We start from the raw sequence: 23,213 nt of genomic DNA, 5'->3' as shown, positions 1-23,213 counted from the left end.
TGACACCCAGGTCTCATTGTACCTCCCCTTTTCCTAATCGGCCACCATTCAGATAATAATCTGTTTTCCTGTTCTTGCCACCAAAGTGGATAACCTCACATTTATCCACATTAAATTGCATCTGCCATGAATTTGCCCACTTACCTAACCTATCCAAGTCACCCTGCATCCTCTTGGCATCCTCCTCACAGCTAGCACTACCACCCAGTTTCATGTCATCGGCAAACTTGGAGATGCTGCATTTAATTCCCTCGTCTAAATCATTAATATAGTAAACAACTGGGGTTCCAGCACTGAGCCTTGCGGTACCCCACTAGTCACTGCCTGCCATTCTGAAAAGGTCCTGTTTATTCCCACTATTTGCTTCCTGTCTGTCAACCAATTCTCTATCCACATTAATACTATACCCCCAATACCGTGTGCTTTAAGTTTGCACACTAATCTCCTGTGTGGGACCTTGTCAAAAGCCTTTTGAAAATCCAAATATACCATATCCACTGGTTCTCCGCTATCCACTCTACTAGTTACAGCCTCAAAAAATTCTATAAGATCCGTCAGACATGATTTTCCTTTCACAAATCCATGCTGACTTTGTCCGATGATTTCACTGCTTTCCAAATGTGCTATTATCACATCTTTGATAACTGACTCTAGCATTTTCCCCACCACCGATGTCAGGCAATTCCCCGGTTTCTCTCTCCCACCTTTTTTTTTAAAAAGTGGGGTTACATTAGCCACCCTCCAATCCTCAGGAACTAATCCAGAATCTAAGGAGTTTTGAAAAATTATCACTAATGCATCCACTATTTCTTGGGCTACTTCCTTAAGCACTCTGGGATGCAGACCATCTGGCCCTGGGGATTTATCTGCCTTTAATCCCTTCAATTTACCTAACACCACTTCCCTACTAACATGTATTTCCCTCAGTTCCTCCATCTCACTAGACCCTCGGTCCCTTACTATTTCCGGAAAATTATTTATGTCCTCCTTGGTGAAGACAGAACCAAAGTAGTTATTCAATTGGTCTGCAATGTCCTTGTTCCCATAATCCCCATAATCAGTTCACCTGTTTCTGACTGTAAGGGACCTACATTTGTCTTAACCAATCTTTTTCTTTTCACATATCTATAAAAGCTTTTACAGTCTGTTTTTATGTTCCCTGCCAGCTTTCTCTCATAATCTTTTTTTCCCTTTCCTAATTAAGCCCTTTTTCCTCCTCTGCTGGACTCTGAATTTCTCCCAGTCCTCGGGTGTGCTGCTTTTTCTGGCTAATTTGTATGTTTCTTCTTTGGACTTGATACTGTCCCTAATTTCCCTTGTCAGTCATGGGTGCACTACCTTCCCTGGTTTATTCTTTTGCCAAACTGAGATGAACAATTGTTGTAGTTCATCCATGCGATCTTTAAATGCTTGCCATTGCATATCCACCGTCAACCCTTGAAGTATCATTTGCCAGTCTATCTTAGCTAATTCACGTCTCATGCCTTCAAAGTTACCCTTCTTTAAGTTCAGAACCTTTGTTTCTGAATTAACTATGTCACTCTCCATCTTAATGAAGAATTCCACCGTATCATGGTCACTCTTACCCAAGGGGCCTCGCACGACAAGATTGCTAACCAATCCTTCCTCATTGCTTAATACCCAGTCTAGAATGGCTTGTTCTCTAGTTGGTTCCTCGACATGTTGGTTCAGAAAACCATCCCGCATACATTCCAAGAAATCCTCTTCCTCAGCACCCTTACCAATTTGGTTCACCCAATCTATATGTAGATTGAAGTCACCCATTATAACTGCTGTTCCTTTATTGCACGCATTTCTAATTTCCTGTTTCATGCCATCCCCAACCTCACTACTACTGTTAGGTGGCCTGTACACAACTCCCAGCAGCATTTTCTGCCCCTTAGTGTTATGCAGCTCTACCCATATCAATTCCACATCCTCCAGGCTAATGTCCTTCCTTTCTATTGCGTTAATCTCCTCTCTAACCAGCAACGCTACCCCACCTGCTTTTCTTTCCTGTCTATCCCTCCTGAATATTGAATATCCCTGGATGTTGAGCTCCCATCCTTGGTCATCCTGGAGCCATGTCTTTGTGATCCCGACTATATCATATTCATTAATAATTATCTGCGCATTCAATTCATCCACTTTGTTACGAATGCTCCTTGCATTGACACACAAAGCCTTCAGGCTTGTTTTTACACTCTTAGCCCTTGTACAATTATGTTGAAAAGTGGCCCTTTTGATTTTTGCCCTGGATTTGCCTGCCTGCCACTTTTACTTTTCACCTTACTACTTTTTGCTTCTACCGTCATTTTACACCCCTCTGTCTCTCTGCACTTGTTCCCATCCCCCTGCCACATTAGTTTAAATCCTCCTGAACAGCAGTAGCAAACGGTCCCCTTAGGACATTGGTTCCAGTCCAACCCAGGTGCAGACCGTCCTATTTGTGCCAGTCCCACCTCCCCCAGAAATTTGAATCCCTCCCCTTGCGCCATTTTTCAAGCCACGTGTTCATTTGAAATATCCTCCTATTTCTACTCTGACTAGCACGTGGCACTGGTAGTAATCCAGAGATTATTATCTTTGTGGTCCTACTTTTTAGTTTATCTCCTAACTCCCTAAATTCACCTTGTAAGACCTCATCCAGTTTTTGACCTATATCGTTGGTATTCCAACATTTTCTGCACAGAACTTTGAATACATTTTTGCCTGGTTTTCCCTCTGTAAGCTTATCTTTTTTACAAGACGTTTCCATCACTCTTAAAACTATTTTCATTAAGCTTCTGACTTCACACTTGCTATATTAACATTACAAGTAGCTGCCATTCCTGACCCTATAATGGTCATTATCATTGCCCACTTCTCAAAAGCAATCCTTTGTCTCAGATCTGTTTACAATTCTGCTTTTGGTTTCTTGTACCTGTTGTTTGTTATCTTTAAATTTGTATTCATTTCTCCATCTGAATTTCTGGGTCCGGCATGCTACTAATACACTTCTAATCACAAATAATATAACTTATGACTGTGACCACAATCAAATGCCGCATCTCTTCTAGACATACCCTGCTCGACTTCTCTGTACTCTGACTATAATAGATGACACCATTTTCAATAGTCCTGTTCAGTGAACTGTCTGTATTTTGATCAACTTTTACTATATTATTGTAACAAGTTTCTCTTCCTGGTCCTGTACCTTTTAGAACTTGCAAGCAAATATTCTTGACTCCCTTTACATTTGGTTTTATTCTATAACTAGCCAAAGTTGTGAAGTCAAATTCTGCAATAAATTATAGATACGAATAAATACTTAGCTGTACCTGGCTGGAAGCCTGCGATCAATATTAACTGACATTTTGATGACAAGCTCTGGCATCTTCATCAGGGACGATGCCTGGGTATGTATAGTCTGGTGGTATTTATATCCCCGTCGCCCATCCCTCCGGATTGGTTAGTCCACATCCAATCAGCTTTCCACTCTCCCACCTTGTTGACAATCAAATTCCAGTTCATACTTAGAGTGAGACCTTCGTCTTTGTTAAAATTCTTTTCCTCCAGTTCTATTTCAGTGGCTTCCTTCACCAGATGGTCCCAAAAACCATTGGCGTGGCACAGTAGTTTTGTGCCATTGAAGTCAATCCTATGGTCATTTCGAATGCAATGTTCTGCATTCTCTGGGTAACCCAAACAGATACACCTTCTGTGATATGGGTTTCCACTGTGCATCTCATCTGGCCAGTATATGCTGCTCTACATTCACAGGGAATCCTGTAAGCACCAAGCATCCTGAGTCCAAGTCATCTTTGACCCGCATAAGCTGTGAGTCGAGCTTCCTTTTGGATTGCATTACATTCTACTGTGCCGTGCCAATGGCTTTTAGGACCACCTGGTGAAGGAAGCCATTGAAATAAAACTAGAGGAGCATAATTTTAACAAAGATGAAGGTCTCGCTCTAAATAAGAACTGGAATTCAATTGTAAACAAGGTGGGACAACATAAGCCTGATTGGATGAAAACTAACCAATCAGGAGGGACTGATGATGGGGGTATAAATACCACTGGACTAGATATGCCCAGGCATTATCCCTGATGAAGGTGGCTGAGTTTGTCATTGAAATATCGTTAAAATCGATAACTGATCGAAAAGATTTTATTCATCATATACGTCAGGAAAGCACTAGATCCTTTTTCAAATTATAATTTTTTTGGATGGTATGATTTTTGTTTATTTGTTGAGCAAAATTGAAAATTGGACCTGAATTCATTTCTTCAAAGGGTCGCCAAGGCTACAAAAATAGCTTTGTATGAGACACCTACTGGCTGGAAATTCTTTGGAAATTTGATGGATGCCAATAAACTTTCCCTTTGTGGAGAAGAAAGCTTTGGAACAGGTATTTATTTTTCTTATTTGATAGATGAATGTGATATTAGTGACATTATGAGATAAGAGGCCTAGAAATCCCTTTACTATTGTAGTTGATTATCATAAGATTTTTTAAATTGCTGCTTTCAACATTAAGGCATAGTCTAAATCTTAAAAAAAAATGTGCAGTAGACAGTAACGTGATGATTGTGCAAAGCAGATTGCTCTAGTTTCCAGTACTCCGGTGAATTGAAAGTCAGGAGCTAAGCCATTCCTGAAATTATTATCACGTGCTTTCTGGCAGATGTTGTGCTAATAAACTGAGAGAGAATTGTCATCTCCCTTTGGTCTTGTGACTTGGGGACAATATTATTTGAAACATACTCTCAAAAGAATAACAGTTATTTCTGAGATTGGATCTGAAGGTAATGGAGCTACAAAAATCATAAGATTTGTCTTGAATTGTACTCTAATGAAGCCTTATTTGGTTACAGTAGCTCTACTGAGGAACGAGGGAAAACATGCATGTTTTTGTTTATGAATATTGGCCAGCTCAGGTAACTGGACAATATACAATAATGAAGCCTGGAATACAGAAGAGGGAACTTTATTCTTTAAATATAGAACATTTTCGAGGGCAGTTTTAGTGGAAAGCTTTTGCTTTATCTAATCTAACCTTGGAGTGCTTAATGAGAAACTGGAAATGTGTTCCTTCTGCCTGCATTCTCACACCATGATTCTTTAATTATTTTATTTAATTAAACCTTAGATTCATGGTGGTCTTTATTTTCATTATCTCTCAAGGATCTGACCACATTCGTGAAAAAGATGGTCTTTGGGCTGTGCTTGCCTGGTTGTCCATTATTGCCAAACGCAAACAAAGCGTGGAAGTGATCATGCAGGAACATTGGCAGAAATATGGTCGCAATTTTTTCACCAGGTCAGATCATGTTTTTAAAAAAGTACATTACTTTTCATTTAAACATGCATAGTTACAGAAAAAATCTAAATATTGTTCCAGAATTAATTCCCATGTTCATCGTCACACTTTACACTCAAATTATGAAAAATACTGTATTATCATTTGCTAGTAAGATAAAACTTTAAAGGCAATATTGTTGATTATTGTCTAGTGCCGCTTGCAATTCATTTTCAGGAATGTTTCTAAAAATAAATGCCAAACATAGTGAAGTATAATAGGGCTGAAGGAATAGACTGCATATATCCCATTTATTTAGTAGAACAATTCAAGCATTTCTCTCTGAGCAGTCTGCAGAATGAACAAACAGATATAACAGGGAATATCAACTGGGAAACTTACCTTTGATCCTGAAAGGAGAAAAATGCTCATCATTTGGTAACTTGGATCTTATGGTATATTACCAAATACTCTGCCTCAGAGCACATCCAAGAACTTATTCAGTTTCATTTGACATTTAGCAAAGAGTAATTTTGGGAGAAAAGTATTGTAATTAATCTTTATCCACTTGATGAGCCAGCAGCCTACTTAGAACATGCACAATCACCTAATTTATAATTCCACTACTGTATGACCTAGACACAGTGTTTTAGAATGGGTTAGCCAGCAGACTGGGCAAGAACACCATGCTGCTTTTTAATCTGTTTTTGTTTGTTGAGAGATCCTGATTTGGGAAAAAAAAACTTGTTTCCACAAGTACATCCCTTATTATTTGGAAAGTTGTTTTTTGTAGCAGAACTATTGTCTTTTCTGCAAACTAATGCAGTATGCCTTTTGAAGACAAATCAGACTTCTGATGTCTGATCTGGAACAAAATCAAAGAAAAGTGGATTTAACCGTTTAGGTTATAAACCCCATGTCACACTGGGATGGGATGAAGAGAAGACAAATTTGTTTAAAATTGCAAAGGATGAGGGAGGACTGGATAGGACAAGTTGAAAATCTCTGGTGAGGGGAAGCCAGGGCAGTGGCAGTAATTGCCAAGGATGAACTGTTAGCCTCAAAGGCTTAGGGTAAAAAGGGGAGTATCAGAGAAATTCTACCCTTGCTCTGCCCAGGTGCCCAATAATATATGTGAGGTGGTTATGCTTTGTCAAATATGTCAAAAGGAAACTATGGCTTAGGGAAAAAAGAAGACAGCATAGAGGTACCTGTGTGAAAAGTACATAATCGGAACAAATACAACAGAAACAGGAATTGGGGTATAAAAGGGAGTTCTTAAATGAGAAGGGTGGAAAGAAGCATGGTCAAGATAGCTGTGAGAGTCTGTAGGCTTCTAATGCTTTTTTTTTTGCTCGTTTGCACCTGATATTGAGTCAGAGATTCAGAAAGCAATGCATCTCATTCTCCACCCTCTCTGTAAGTTAAAACCAACTTGTCTGCTCTCTCACATTGTCCTGCCAAAGGGTCTTTATCTGAACTGTCAATTTTGTTACTATGTCTCCAGATGGTGCCTAGCCTGATGAGCATTTCAGTTTTATTTTGGAAACATTATGTGAACTGAGCAATCAGGAGTGTGGGCTGGTAATCATAAATGTCTAAGAGCCACACTTAGCTTATTTCATGTTAACTATTGAATTTATTGTGTCTACATTTGTCACTTTTTCTCATGAACCAGTGTCAAATCTCCTCCTCCTCCACTTATTCCCTAACAAGCAAATATCCAATTCCCTTCTAAAATACCTGAGTTGCGCTCCAGTGATAATATTATTCCTTGTGATTTATAAAATTTCTTACCTACCAGGGGTTCAATTTAATATCAGAGAATATATACAGCATGCAACCTGAAATCTTTACTCTTCACAGACATCCACAAAATGGGGAAAAATCGCCAAAGAATGAATGACAGAGAACATTAGAACCCCAAATCCCCCCTCCCCCTCCCATGAACAAGCATCCAACCTCCTCCTCTCCCCCCACTTGCTCCAGCAGGCATCAGTCCCCCCATGATGTAAGCAAGAGCAAAGCCCCCAGATTCCGTCAAAAACCACAGTCCATCCCAACACTTCAACATCTTAGACACGCGCTCTCTCTCACTAGTGAGGGAGAGAGATACAGTATATCACTCCTGCCACGAGAAAGGAGATCAACAGCATGCTGTTTCGGTGTTACAATCTGTCGCGTCACTTATCTGAATTCTTCTGACTTGAGGACCAGCAGACTCTCACTCACCGTAGGGAGAGAGAGAGAGAATCACTCAAGTGCAGAGGCAGTCTTTCAACAATGGCGTACGTCACCTGCCTGCTTCTCGCTGCCTCAATGATTCAAATTCCCACGACACTTCAGTTGGCAACACTGGTCAAGGGATCATGTCATCTGCAGGGTCGCACCCCGAAAGTGCATGTCTTCCAGGCCGCACTGGAGATATCAAAATGCCAGTTCCAAGAGCGAAAACCCACTGCCTGCAAAGAACTGTAGTTGAGCATTTGTGATTATCTTAAATAAAACTGTTGAAGCAATATTACATTTACCCTATAATCCTAAATTCTTACAGTAAAAACTGTATCTACATAATTGACTCTTTTTGAATGACAGGTATGATTATGAGGAAGTAGATGCTGCAGCAGCAAGTAAAATAATGAAGGATATGGAGAGGGTAATGTTCGACCGTGCTTTCATTGGCCATAAATTCACAGTTTGTGAAGAAGAATACATTGTGGAAAAGGCTGATAATTTTGAATACTGTGACCCTGTTGATGGCAGTATTTCCAGAAATCAGGTAGGAAATGTAAATGTGATGTAATTGCACAATAGTTTGTTTTCCATAGAGGTAGGTTAAGGGGTAACTTGTTGGTAACTTAAATTGTGAGAATCTAGAAGATCGTGCTCTGAAATGTATCTTGGGGGACAAGGTGGGAAAGAAATACAGGTGCTGACATCTAATAATTTAGTCTCTTTAAAGTTGCCAATCAAGGATACTGGTCAGGAAAAAACAGAAAAACTGGAAAGCAGCTGGAGTTAATCTATACAACTGATGAGAAATTTGGATGCTTTTTTTAAAAATAACGAATATGAGTTACATTGATTGAACAAGACTTATTAAGTTGAGTAGGTTTGTGTTCTTTAGAATTTGGAAGAGTCAGAGAGATCTAATTTAAGCTTCCAAAGTTTATTCTGGGTGCCAGGAGGATGTCTCCATGGCAGGCATATCTATAAACAAAGGATTACAATCTCTTTAGTTGAAGAAGAGATTCTGGACTAAGATGAGGAATAATTTCTGAAGAGTAATGGATCTCTAGAATTATCATCTTAAGACTTCAGAAGCCAAATTGCTTAATATATTAAAGGAGATGGATAAATTTTTTGATGCAAAGGGAGAGAGTGGGAATATAGTACTAAAATAGATGATGAACTATGATCATGATATATGATCATATTGAATGACAAAGAAGGCTCAAGAAGTTGCATTTCTTACTCCTATTTTCTGTAATTTAGTGTAATGATGGGCTTCAATCAGAACTTTATTTCTTTTTTGTTCAGAAATGAGAATTATTTTATTGTGGACAATGTAGTTCCTTGTGGGCTCAATATTGAAAAACAAATTGATTAACATGTTAAGAAACCTAAATCATAAACTGGCATTCATTTTTGTTGAGAATTATCAACTTTATTCAGTCAGAAGTTCAAACAAAAACATAACAGTATATTGGAATAGTACAAAGCTTTTAGTCTAAAATAGATTATGGCATATCTATGATCTTTGAACATGCAATAGCTGTGGTAGATGCTGAAAACTGTATCACTTTTTCCATCTCTGAAATCTGTCATAACAAAAGTGGTCAAACAAAGAATTTTGTAAAGTCAGAAGGGGAAAAAGTTTCAAATTTTATTTCACATTTACACATAAAATATTTCAGAATAATGTTCAATCCATTTACCGTTTAACAAAATATTACCAGACTACAATGTTAATTTCCTTTCAGGCTAAGATGAATAGCCACAGGTAACTTCTATAACTACACCTATATAATGCTACACCTGTCCATTCACTTCTTCCCTTGCCTTCATTCAGGGCCACAAGCAGTTCTTCCAGGTGAGGCAGCACTTCATCTGCAAATCTGTTGGGGTTGTCTACTGTATCCAGTGCTCCCATTGTGGCCTTCTGTACATTGTGAGACTGTTGTAAATTGGCGACTGCTTTGTCAAGCATCTCTGCTCCATTTGCAAAATGCAGCATTTCCCAGTGACCAACTTCTATCCCCAATCCTGTTTCAACATGTCAGTCCACCACCACCTCTTCTGCCACAATGTGGCCACTCTCAATGTGGAAGAGCAACACCCATATTCCCTCTATGTAGCCTCCAACATGATGGCATAAACATTGAGTTCTTCCAGTAATTTTTTTTCCTCCCCCTTCCCTCTTTTTCCTCACTCTGAACTCTTGCCTCTTCTCGTCTGCCTGTCACTTCCCCCCTGGTGCCCCTCTCCTTTCCTTTCTCCCCTGGCCCACTCTCCTTTCTTATCAGATTCCTACTTCTCTAGCTCATGGCCTTTTCCACATTTCATTTCCCAGCTTCTTAATTTGTCCCCGCTCCACATCTACCTGGCTTCATTTATCATTTTCTAGCTTGTCCTGTTTCTCCTCCACCTATTGTTTTATTTTGGCATTTTCCTTTCCAGTCCTGATGAAGGGCCTTGGCCTGAAACACTGACATTTATTCATTTCCATAAATTCTGCCTGACCTGCTGAGTTCAAACAGCATTTATGTGTGTAACTTCTATAACTTGCAGTTTTCTCAATTTTTCTCCTCGAGTTGCTGGATGATTTTATACAGTTGCCTCCATTCCTGGGATAGACTATCCTCAAGCCTTTCCTTTAGATATAAGCCTAAATGAAGATATTGGAACATCTGAGGAAGATGTTAACCAAAAACAACATACACACTACCCTGGAGTAGTTGAGAGAAGATTACAGCTTTTCTCATTTGCCTGTTATCTCAAGTATTTAAGAGCAATAAAAAGAATACAGTTGCTATTCTATCACCAATCTGCTAACTCAAAAACTAGGAATTAAATTTTCAGAAGTGATATGAATTCTAATTTTTTTGCTGGAAGGTACTACAAATATTCTGCTTTTACATTTCTTATGCACCAGTAGCTCATGGTAACAAAGCTGTGTGTATTTAGAATATATGTCATGTCATTAACAAGTCACAGCATCAGTGTCAGTTTGTGAATAATTGTCATAAATCTTATGTTGACAGGGATTGAGAATAATTTTCACAGATGGATCACGCCTAATCTTTAGATTAAGTGGAACTGGCAGTGCTGGAGCAACCATCAGAGTTTATATTGATAGCTACTATAAAGATGCTTGTAAAATCTTCCAAGATCCACAGGTAACTATATAGTCTACAAAGTGAATTTCAGTTCCCATCTTCCTTTATCTTTTATCTAAACACTTTATGTTGTGACCTTCTGCTGGGCACTGCTTCTCCAAACTATGTCATTATATGCAATAAGACAGCAGCAGAGGAGTTCATTTTTACTGGAAACCTGATTGGGATTTCTATAAATCAAGAAGAGTATAATTTTATTTCCTGCTGCAATCTTGGTTAAAATCTGCAATTTATGAAATATCATGTTTTGTTAGAATTATTTATTGAGATATTGCAGATGAAAATTGATGACAACTTAAGTTTGTTTTCAGCAAGCCAAACACAAACAGCAGCACATGAACATTTTGAGCATTTAGAAAAGCTACCTGGCCCATAATTTACCTGTTTTGTTTGAAAGCTGATTTTCTAGCAAGTAAATGTTCAAATTTAGCTGACAATCTGCACGATTTTCTAGGAAATTTTCAAGCATGTATTAAGAAAAGAAGATCTCAGCCTAATTTTCCAAGGCATTCTTAAAAATGCTCATAATAATTCAACTCTTTCCCCATATTTAGGAAAAAAACTAAAAAGACTAAAATAAAAGTAAATCGGATTGCCTATGAAAACAACTAATCTACAGTGTTTTTCTATGAAGGAATCTCTCCAAGTGTGAATGTTTAACCATGTCTGATTGAGTAATTGTGTGTAACTCATTTTGTGTTATTTTTACCTGACCTTTTGTTGCTTTCTTTTAAACATATGGCTCAATGCTTTGCTGATTGCCCCCTGTCCCCCGGCCTCCAGACTACATCCCCAGTGCCTCTCTCTCCCTTTCTAGCCATTACATAAAAACTTTAAAGAGTTTTGATTTACAATGCATTGTGAAAGAAAATAGAAACTGCAAAAATTATTCAAATAAAATTATATAAAATTACTACAAATAAAATTATTCCTTTAATTACAGTAAAAAGAAATTTTCATCAACAATTTTTAAGTGTACATTAGTAGTCCAACTATTTACTACTTCATTGCTTTTTCAACTTTCAATGACGTAGATGGGCTTGGTGGAGTGATATCAGCTTCTCAACATCAGGCTGAATGTCACTCGGGAGTCTCAGATAACCCACGTTCAGTAATTTACAGTCTATTCCATTGCTTTGAAAGAAGTTGATTGACTGTACTGAAAGCGCATTCCACTGAAGATGATGATGGAAAGGAAATATAGAACACGTTGACCTTTATCCACATTGCAAGATAGCATTCAGAGTCATCTTTCTGCAACCAGAAGTCTTGATATGACTTTTTGAACCTTCAGTTCCAAGTAATTTTGTAGAGAGGTCAGTTTTTCTGCCATCGTTCCTGTTAACTCCTCATTACATGTATTCAGGAATGGATTTACTACCCAATTTGGATCAAGAGAAAATCCTGAAATCTCTCTGACGTGTCTTTATGCAGCTCACCCAGATGGGCATAGTATACTTGGAAGATCATCATCTAGTATTCTTTATTTCTCTTCCAACTCAGAGAGTTTCTGAAATTAGAAAAGGTGCAATGACCAATGTTGCACATAGGATTAACTTGGACAGAAATGTGAAGACAACGATTTGACTTTGATAAGATTTACATCATTTCCTTGCAATCGAAGATAAAGTTTCATTAAACTTTATGAATAATTCTGACAAATAAGCAATTTCACGCCTAACATTCTTGAGTGGATTACTGAACGAAGCATTTGAGTTTTCAAAGAATTTTATCACATTTCTTAAAAGTGCATAAAAGTATCTCAGACGGTTCTTTTTTAGAGCCATCTGACTTCTGTGTGCAAAAGCAAGCATTCAATCTCAATAATTGTTAATACAAAATTCTCAAACTAGTCGAGAACTGAGAGCATGGGACTTGATTTTATTTATCTCTGTGATAACCGTATTTAACAATTTGTACAGCCAATCACTTAGGTTTTTTTGTGATTAGATGTTATCTGTGAATTACATAGTGAATGGTAAATATGTTCAGTACACCTATTTCAAGAAAGTAATAACCCCATGGTGGCATCTTGTCATTGATGGTGCTCTTTCTGCTGCACAAGCCAGAATGTTGGTGAGCAGAATGTCCTTCTCTTTTGGAAAAATTGTTTACAGCCCAAAATATTGCCTCCACTTCATGTCTATTTCTAGTCCCCTTGCAAATAACAACTCTTAAACCAAGCTTTCATCTTTTGTGAAGCAAACTTAACCAAGGAACAAAGATTTGTTGCCTGACAAAGATGATTCATGGAACTGCAAAGCAAATTCTGTTGTCCTAAGTATGTTGCACAATGTGCTTCCCACATCTTCTTGTGTTTCATTTATTCATCTTTTAATAGAGTTGTTGCTGAGCAGAATAACTTTAATTATTTGATCTAGTGACTTAAGCAAAACTGTTCTCAGAATCTCCCTTACTGCTGGCTCTATTAAACACCATACCCTAATTCACAGAAATTGTGTCACAGTGTGATTAGAATATGAGAGTTGTACTAGCTACCACTGTATCACAGTAGTGAATGGCAATAATACAATGGCCAGGCCTGGAAAGAACATGGTTTCTTAAACACAGGTATCTCATGATATGCCAAATACAGAAGTAGCACATTGTTTTTCAAAAACTATAACACACATTGAGCAAAGTCTAAGAGAACAGTGGGTTAGCAAGAGCGGACATGATCACATGATCATTATAATCAATTGTGTGGTACTGAAGATCAAATGTTTATAATAAGTAATTCATTTCTTAGTTGAAGCCTGTAATTCATCAGCTGTCCCCCTTGCTGCTGAGCACTTACCCCACATAACCCTTTATCTTTATTGCCCTCTTAGATACTCCCACCATCCCCAGGTGGGTGATATCGCCCACTATGGGAACCATTGATTTGGGACCTTTAAATAAAATATTAATGTGGCATACCTGGTATCCTTCTCTGAAGGCAATTAATTATAGTTAAGATATAGCTTCTCATAGTTATCCCATCTTTTATTCATTGTCATTGTTGATGGTTCGTTTTCCTGGTTTTCAACTAAGGAGAATTGTTGCATCTAAATTCAATTGTGTTCTCATTTACGAATTGGCTTCTAGCCAGTGGTGCTGCATTGTAGTCAGCAGTGATACCATTGAAGTTCAATAGTCTCCTTCATTATAGATCAATGAAGCTTGATAGACCTCTGTTACACTGATTGAAATTAATTGGCAGAGTATGGCTGGTGGAGCTCCCTTCTGAACTTCCCAGTTAGTGTAGTTCAATTAGTAACTGGATGGCTCCCAGTGCTCTAGTTCGTAAGTGAATTGTAAGATGTGGTGTATAGCAAAATGGAGATCTCCACAAAATGGAGATTTTGTTGCCAATCTCCATTGATAATCGCTAATCAGAGGTAATGTTACCACAGTTTGATTCAATGTTTCTGCAGCAATGACAAAAGAGAAAACAAATCAGCTCATGTACCTTGGTCTTGTTAGTATTTGGGGATCTATTTTGAAATTATTAACTTTGTTTCCTGTTTACTCAATAGACAAGTACTGTAATCTGTGCTAGCTTTTATTATCAGATAATCCAGGTTCAGTGTAATAGGTATAGGAGGGTAACCGGCACTAATGGAATGTTTTGCTCTCAAGTGGTGAGAAAAATTGTTAGAGAATAATTTTTCCCCTTTGTATACACTGTATTTCATTAGCATTTTGTCATAATGACCCATAAAGTTGACATCAGGGTAACTGAAATTTAAGTTGTTCTACCAAAATTAGGAATGTCTGGCTTGAGTTGATGACTTGATTAACAGCCTCCAGTTTAAGTAGAAACACATCTAATGAGCTGCGCACACTAAATGCTGAAGGAACTGAGCAAGTCAGGCAGATCTATGGAGGGGAATAAAAGTCTTCTATATGCTGCCTGTCTTGCTGAGTTTCTCCAGCATTTGTGTGTTTTGCTGAGCATTTCCAGCATTTGCAAAATCTCCTGTGTTTACAGTTAGGCGCATTTAATGAGCTTTTTGCTTGGTGTGGGTCTGCACATGTGTGTGCATTATTAATGAGTTTTTAAACTATTGATTTAAATTTTAATTCTGTAACAAACATGTGTAAAGCAATGCTTTGGGTATGGAGTTATTTTTGGCAGTTCTATTAATTAAAATTATAAGAAATAGTCTTTAATGGTTAAATGGAATCTTGCAAACCAAAAGGTTCCAGATTTGACCTTCACTGATAGGATAGCATTTGGGGTTCTATTTATGGTCCTTGTGTCAAAGTGAAGAAGTGCAGCCAGAATGCTGATTCCACTTCTGTGACTTGTGGTAGAAAGTGTGCATGTTTTTTAATGTGCTGTTCCCCAAATTAAACACCTACTGTATAACACAGGAAAGGCACAAGTGAGTTCCACTGCTAGTAAAACTGTGCAGGAGCACTCAATGCCATCAGGAGCTAAAGATCAAAAAATTGTAAAAATAATGTAGTGTAATGTTACAATTTAATGAAACATAAAAGTGCATGCTGTGAAATGCATCCATAGTTAACCGATGTGCTGTAGGAGATTGATCTTTAACCATGACATTTTAGAAAAGCAGACTTCTCTCACAGAATGAAAAATTTTCAAAAAAATTCAGACACTAGTTTCCTCCCTGTGACCCCATGATATTGTATACAGAAGAACAAACTACCGGTAAACAGAAAGATTCAACTCAGAAATTCACACATTTACTTTAAAGCAATATACTACAAAATACATTGAACATGGAACTGCACTGGCAAAATTGTGCAGTGAAGGTAAGACAAAATTGAATGCACACATTATTTTGGAAAATGTCCACTCTTTTGTCATTAAAATTCTGAGAGATTCAAACCCTGAGGTTTATTTCAACGTTGTATAAGAAGGTGATTTGGTCAATTGGCTTCTTGTAGAACAATCTATTCAGCCACATTCCCTGATGCTTTTTTTGGGAGTGGTCCTCCAAATTATTTCCCCTCAAGTGCCTATCCAATTCACTTTTGAAAGTTCCAATGGACTCTAACTATGATCCCATCACCCTTACAGTTAGTGACTTCCAGATCAATAAATGGCAACCAAGTTCTGAATTTTGTACTTAAAACATCTGTAGCTTTTACCCATCAATCTGAATCTGCTCTGCTTCTCTCTATTGCTCTATGTAAGTCTACCATGATCTTGTTAAACTCTCAACTTCTGTGGCTCCTAGGGGAACAATACATGCTTCTCCAGATGAGTGTTGTATCTAAATCCCTCAACCCAAGAGTCTTCATGTGTACAAAGTACTCAGTAAATATTTGAGCATTGCCTTTCCCTTCTCTTCACATGTTCCTTTCCTGGTCCTTAGGTAGCATCTAGCTACTCTGCCCCTCCCTATTTCCATCCTTTCACTTGTTTGATATCTTTGCTAGTCCTTTAGGTTCAAGGATGACTTGTTTCCACTGGCATTGTGGGTTCAGAAGTGGCTGATGAGTGATCTGTAGATCCTTGTAAAAGACAGGGCTGGTAGTTGGATGGTGGATAGTTGAGGTGGTAGGGACTGATGTGTGCTCCTGATGAATGACCTTGATGTTCAGATACTGTTCCCAATGCTTGTATTCCACTTCTGGGTATTCCCAGGAAAGATATATATTTACCATCAGCTTGAGACATCCCCAGTTTAAAAGTCTTCGATTGTTTTCTTACAGGTTTACCTTCCAAAATATTGGGAATTCCCCAATATAACCACTCTAGAGTTATTGCACATCTAATTTTCCTGCAAATATGCTCACTGTTTCCTTATACTAGTTAATGATATTTAAATAACCTTCAATAGTATAATGTGTAGTCGCACGCAACGTGCTACTAAAGAAACACATGGTGGCAGAGAGAGCTGAACTCAGAATGACTTTACTGATTCAAAATCATGCGCTTAAATCTCCCCTCCCGTGGGCCCCTGTGACTGTCACTGGAAGGTCCGCCCTAAGCAGGTAGTTCCAAATGCGCTACCGCGTGTCTGTCGCGCGGCTCCCAATAGTGGTTTGAGTTGGCCGCCACAAATGTATATTTTGAATCTTAATTTCCAACCAAATGGTCAATTATTTGCACAAGGATATTCTTTCTCTAATCTATTATCTTCCTTTAAACTGTTATGTTTCTTTACACGGCTTCCTTGAAGAATATCATGAATATTTTGTAGTACTCTATTATCTTAGCCACAGGAAGCCAATACATCAATTGGGATGTATCTGCCCACAATTTCTTCCTAAACATTGGAATGCATTTCAAAGCCTGGCTGTTTTCATCACTCCACATTCTCCACCAACATTAAACTGCCCATTATATTTGTTTAGGGCTTCACCTGCCCATCTGTCATACTGAGCATTCATCAGTAACTAGTGCAAGGCAGGGAGGATTCTCCCTACTCCTGCACTTTGGGATGATCAATCGACTTGTTATCCTGGATAGCATTGTCATCCTGGAACACACAGGTTCAGGATATGCTTACTCTCCTTTGTGTTCAAGATTGATTCCAGCCTAGAAAGCCTTAGTTTAAATTTGATTACCTGGAAATATTTACTGCACTTGTTGTTCCAGAATTCTGAAGTTTCCACATGATGAGTCTTGAGTCTCAGCAGTATTAGCTGTCTTACAAAACTGTGTTGGTTGCATTATGTTGCCCATTGGACCACATGGAGCAGATACTAAATAGTAGGAAGAAGCCATGCATGTGAAATGTTCAAAAGATCACCAGTTACTTCCAGTTTTATTCATTTGAGAAGAGAGCATACTGATCTGTGCTGCACTGCACTTGGAAGCTAGGGCAGTTGTCCATAATCTATGAAACTCCAATTCTTTTTTTCTTTCACTCTTCAGATGCACATTGTTAATGTGTTGTCCTAATTGAACTTTCAGGTGAATCACTGATAACATGCATTTTTCACCCCTGCTTTCCTGTTTAAACTTTATACTAGAGAGTTGGTTTCTTTTAAATTTATGCTTTATATTTAATTCCCTGTTCCAATTGAAATAGCCACAAATAACCTTATAGTCACTTGCCCTTCAGAGAGAACACTTTGTAAGTCCCAAAGAGTGTTTTCCTACTTAATAAACTTGATCTTCACTCTATATTAAGCCTCCTATTCTGCTATTTAAACACAATCTTCCAGGTATTAAACTCTTTTAGCTCTTTCACTTTGCTCCTCCTCTTTGCCCAAAGTTTGTCATCTGTGTATCTCGGTCTCCTGTACAGCTAGTTCCTAATATCAGTCCTGAAGATAGCCTTGTTAGTTGCAGATGGTGCAGAGATGGGAGTTATATAAGCACAGGGGGATAAAGGGGCATGGCATAGAGTGTGTACACATTTTTTAAAGTTTGATTTCTGTTTCTTTTACAGGCAATGCTCAGCCCTCTAATAAAAATTGCTCTGAAGTTTTCTCAGATTCATGAACGGACAGGTCGCACCAAGCCAACAGTGATCACATAAATATATAATAAATCAGAAGATAAAATAAGAGAAGTATTAATTAAAGATTTTAAAACACCTGAAAAATGTGAAGTGCTATTGTAAACTATCATCTCTCACTGTTTTCTGAATATTAAGGCCTTATGAGGAAAACTGAACATAGGCTTAAATATTGTATTAAAATATCATTAATATATATTATATACTCTTGATGTATTTTTTCAAATTGCAATGCAAACTCAAAATAATTGTAGTTCATTACTACGTTTAATATCCTTTATCAATACCAGTTCTGTACTGCAACCAGAAACACTGCAAATTGTAACATATGATACCATCTGCTATTTTAAGGTGAAGTAAACAAGTATCAACAAAAGTGGGGCTTTTTTAATAATAAGCAGGAATTAATTATTACAAGAGTTATTAAGGTGTTCATTTGTGCATGCTATTTAAGTCACAAAATAGTCATTTATTAGTTCATTTCCATTCACCAGAGAAATTTTGTTGATTGTATTGCATGTTCAGGATGACCCAAAAATTAAATTACAACTTTTTTGCCTGAATTATTGCATAAAGTCAATTGTGAATTGCAGTACCAAGATTATTATTGCATGTTCTGGCAAAATGAAAGATTTCATCATTTGCTTTCATACTCTTGACAAGTTACCATACAAACTACAATAAACATCATGCAATGCATATTTAACATCTGTCCTGCCACCGTGCGTGTTGGCCACTGCACATAGCATATTAGGCTATGTGGCGTAAACCTGATTTTAAGAATAGGAAGAAGCCATTCAAATGAAATGGTGTATGTCAAAGAATCAAAAAATAATTTCTGACTTTATTGATGATTCATCTGAGAGGAGAACTTACTGGGTTTTATTGTACTGCACTTAAGAGCTATGGTTGTCGTGGTGATGTTTCTTTTCTCTCAAGTTGAAACTTATTAAATTTGTCTGTTCTACTAATTACCTTGGTAGAACTCCAGCATGAATCAGAAGCAGTCAAGGGAGAAGTTAAGCTAATCTCCATAGGAAATTATAGGAGGCTGCCCTAAGAGTCTTCCAGTTATAAGTTTTATCACCATATCCAGAAAATAGAGTTTCTAGAGACTGAGATATTCAAAATGGTCACAGAAGTCCAGGCACAGCACCAACCACATCTGTATGAGCCTTGCTGCATTTGAAGATGAAGATTACCATCACCCTGAACTGCTTAACCTGAACAGCACATTGCATGGCCATAGCATCTGGTATATACAGTATGTCTTATAGCAACCCAGACAAAATGCTGCAGGAACTCAGCTTTTCAGGCAGCATCTATGGAAATGATTGGCATTTCAGGCCAAGACCCTTCTGCAGGACTGGGAAGTGGGGGTGGGGGTGGGGGGGGAGGGGAAGATAGCTAAAAGGTGATCGGTAAAGCCAGATGGATGGGAAAGGTAAAGGGCTGGAGAGGAAGGAGTCTGATAGGAGGATAGAAGGCCATGGGTGAAAGGGAAGAAAGAGGGGCATCAGGGGGTGATGACAGGCATGTGAGAAGAGGTCAGAGTGGGGAATAGAAGAAGAGAGAATGGGGAAGGAAAGAAATTTTACCAGAAGGAAAAATCAGTTGGACGGCAGCAGAGAGCTATCCTCCTTCCTCTTCTTCCCCTCTTCCCTCCCCCCCCCCCCCCCCCCATTCTGGCTTCTTCCCTTATCCATTCCAGTCTTAAAGAAGGGTCTTGGCCTGAAATGCCATCTATTTATTTATTTCCATAGTTGCTGCCTGACCTGCTGTGTGCCTCCTGTATTTTGTGTATGTTGCTTTAGATTTGCAGTATCTGGAGAATTTCATATGATTGCGATTTGCTGCTCCACTGCAAAGTCTCTTTGAGGGATGCCTAGATCTTCTCTTTGACAGAAGTTCAGTGGTACCATCTCACTGCATCCTGTCTGTGATCTTCTTGTAAAGTAGGGTAGTCATTGCCTCTTACACATGAGGAAATCTGAAACAGATTCATCCCATGCTTGATGTGTGGGCACATATTGAATCCTTATGGGGATAACTTCACAAAATGAGGGCTCAAATATAACTACAATTTGTGCCCAAACATACCAAGACAGCATCATTTGGACTTGGAATAATAATAAGCAAATTAATATTGTGCCGCATTTTGGTCATGAATAACTATTAAGTGATGTTTCCAAGAATAGAAAGAAGCTTCACCAATTCCTCTTAACTCAAATGTACTATAATACATTTCAAAGTTCAAAGTAAATTTATTATCTAAGTACATATACACGGACATTGAACTGATCAATACTTCCTCAATATATTTTCCTTCTCTTTTAGCACTACTTATTAATTTGTTTTTGTATTGTTACGTACCCCATAACTGGGTCACTTACCAGCAAAGATAGAGAGGTTCGTTGAAGTCTGATGGTACTATTTTTAACAGTATTGATAAAAATACACAAAAATAATATCAATGCAAACATACAGATAATATACGTCATCAATACTAAATCTAAAAGTGCAGGTATAATAATAATAAGAAATAGCTCTATCGTTGTCTAGGGGATAATGTATTGTCCGATGGAAATATAAAAGTCACTCAAGTTCATTCAGGCTGCAGCTTTTGGTTGGAGAGAGAGACGGATGTTTAGAACTTGCCCGTTTTCCTTTTTATGATGTCGATCCTTCGAAATGTCGTCGGTGGTGATTTCTTTAGCTAAGCTGTCTTCCGTGGTAAGGCCCCAATCCCAGGCAACGGGAAAGGACACACGTGGGCCCTCCACTGGCTGTCGCTATTAAACGCTGTCATGGGATTTCTAGCGTTTCTCCTGGTGCGTCTAAAGGGGTTGTTCCCCAGACCCTCTTTTATCCTGACTCACGGGGTCTCAGATGTCAATCAGGTTGGGATGATGCAATCCCTCAACCAGCCCCCTCTGATCGTTCCCTGAGGGCTTCCATGAAGTACAGTACTCAATACACAATTCCATCTCCAAGAGACAATGGCCGTTATCCGTGGCTTTGTATCACAGCGGCCAGGACACATTCCAAACGTCTCTCTCTCATTTCCTGGGTCTCCTGACCTGAATTAATAGCGATCTTGCAATTCTTTAAAAGGAGGGGGCTACTTTGTACCCTTTGGCCCCTCAGAGTTGGGGCACAGGCGTAACAGTATATTGTAATATATAGTTTTTATTTCTATGAATTACACCTGCTGTTGCCAAACAACAAATTTCATGACACTAACCACTCTCTGCATTCCCTCAATACTTGTCTTCTGTCTCCCTCTTTCCTTTTCTTCTTCTACTAGTACTATTACTACTACAATCTCTCAGCAGCTGTAGTTTTGCCAGTGAATGATTGTACACATGCAATGGAAAGGGTTCCAGGGATTAGGTATGGACTGAAGGGATTGGATTTTGACAGCAATTTTCTGCAGCAGTTTCTATGGAGTCAAACAAAGGCATTACCGTATTTCTTTTACCATTGAAAGACCTTGCTGGGCATTAACAACAGGTCTCCCTCATCAGCGAGTTGCTCTTTGACAGAGAAACTGACCTTGATGCTGGCTGCAACAGTGAGGCATTAATGTGCAAAAGAGGCGTGCAGTTTAATAGTGGGTGGTTGTCTTAGTTGCTTTTCTTGTGATTTCAAGATCCAGTTGGAAATTACTGGTGTGGAATGTTGAAGTCCAACTCATTGGCTTACTGGTGAATGGCGGCAGGGCAGGGGAGCTGTGTAACTCCAGTTGTAGAGAGGGCCAGGCCTCAAGCCATGATGTTGCTGGTTTGCAGCCACCTGGGCGGAGGTGTTGCAGTCGGCTCCTCTACCAGAGCACTGGAGGTGATGGTTCCCAGTGTTTGCTCAGCAGAAGTCAAACTGTAATTTATTTGACTGCAGACTGCAGCATTCATGCACGCAGGGCCTTGGACTATATTTTTGTGTGACTGTATTTTACTGCTATATTATATGTGCTTGGAGCACTTCCACATAAGCTGCCTTCAGCACATCCTGGTAATTATCTGGCATGAGCAGGTGCCTCACACTGAAATACTTGTAAAGACCAACTGCAGAAGTATTGAGACCATGATCACCCAGTGTCAGCTGCAGTGGCTGGGGCATGTGATAAGGATGCCCCCATGTCAGCTACCCCGCAGAGAGTTATATGGCCAGCTACATCATGGTCAACACTCAGCTAGAGGGCTGAAGAAGCACTATAAGAATCAGATGAAGAATGCTTTAAGGAAGTGCAAGATCAGACCCAAGGACCTGGAGGATGTTGCTGCTGACTGTAACACTTGGCGACAGCTGTGTAGGGATGGGGTTCGTATTCTGGAGATGGAAAGAACAACCAGAAGACAGTAGAAGAGAGCCAGGAGAAATGCAGCCATGGTTACCATCACTACCACCACATATACATCTCCCACCTGCAATAGAACTTGTGGGTCCAGGATAGGACTGTATATTCATCAATTATCTCACCATTAAAGGAATGGATGTTGTCATTGGATTCCGATGGACAACCAAAGAAGAAGAGATATGTGCAGTGTATGATTGTCGGTACTGTGTTTTGCAACTTGGCCCCGGAGTAACATTGTCTCATTTGGCTGTATTCACGGGTAATCATGTATGGTTGAATGACAACTAAATAATGTCATTAGCAGCAGAAGTTGGTGGTGGACTGCTGGGAGGTCACTGTTGGAGTAGCAGTGGTGGAAATATTAATACATTAATGCCATCATTATGGAGAAAGGACGATAGATTCATACTCTATGAGGTCATTGTCACTCCCACTGGATTTTAATATGAGCAATTCTAGTGAGTTGTTACAGCACAGATTGTTGAACTGCTCTGATAACCTCAAAAAGTACTGGAAGCTGGATCATTGATGGCAGTAATCTGAGCTTACATTGCAGGAAATGCTGCTTGCATAGCAGAAGTTAGAATTCCCACTGCAGTTTTTTTTAGCAGAGTCTGCTCATGTTGTAATGAATGCTGCAACCTTAGCCTTTCAAATACTGCACCATGTGTATGCAAGTGCTGACTTCACAACCGACTTTCACTTCCATAATGCAAAGGATGGGGGTCCGGCACCACTCAAGTTTGAA

The 23,213-nt window shown here is 38.9% G+C and overlaps 1 protein-coding gene across 1 annotated transcript in view; it reads left to right on the top strand.

The window, feature by feature from the left end:
* Positions 1 to 18,671, top strand: part of pgm1 (phosphoglucomutase 1) — an 83,131-nt gene extending 64,460 nt beyond the window's left edge. Inside the window, exons 7-11 of the mRNA XM_059984413.1 lie at positions 4,276 to 4,391; positions 5,168 to 5,303; positions 7,878 to 8,061; positions 10,547 to 10,681; positions 18,040 to 18,671. Of these exons, the coding sequence (XP_059840396.1) occupies positions 4,276 to 4,391; positions 5,168 to 5,303; positions 7,878 to 8,061; positions 10,547 to 10,681; positions 18,040 to 18,129 (661 nt within the window). The 3' untranslated portion in view covers positions 18,130 to 18,671. The remainder of the gene's footprint in view (positions 1 to 4,275; positions 4,392 to 5,167; positions 5,304 to 7,877; positions 8,062 to 10,546; positions 10,682 to 18,039) is intronic.
* The last annotated feature ends 4,542 nt before the right edge of the window (positions 18,672 to 23,213 follow it).

This window comes from Hypanus sabinus, chromosome 11, assembly GCF_030144855.1.
Source record: "Hypanus sabinus isolate sHypSab1 chromosome 11, sHypSab1.hap1, whole genome shotgun sequence".
NCBI classification, from domain to species: Eukaryota; Metazoa; Chordata; class Chondrichthyes; order Myliobatiformes; family Dasyatidae; genus Hypanus; species Hypanus sabinus.
The sequence above is the reverse complement of the archived record's forward strand: the minus strand, read 5'-3'. Positions and strand labels throughout refer to the sequence as shown.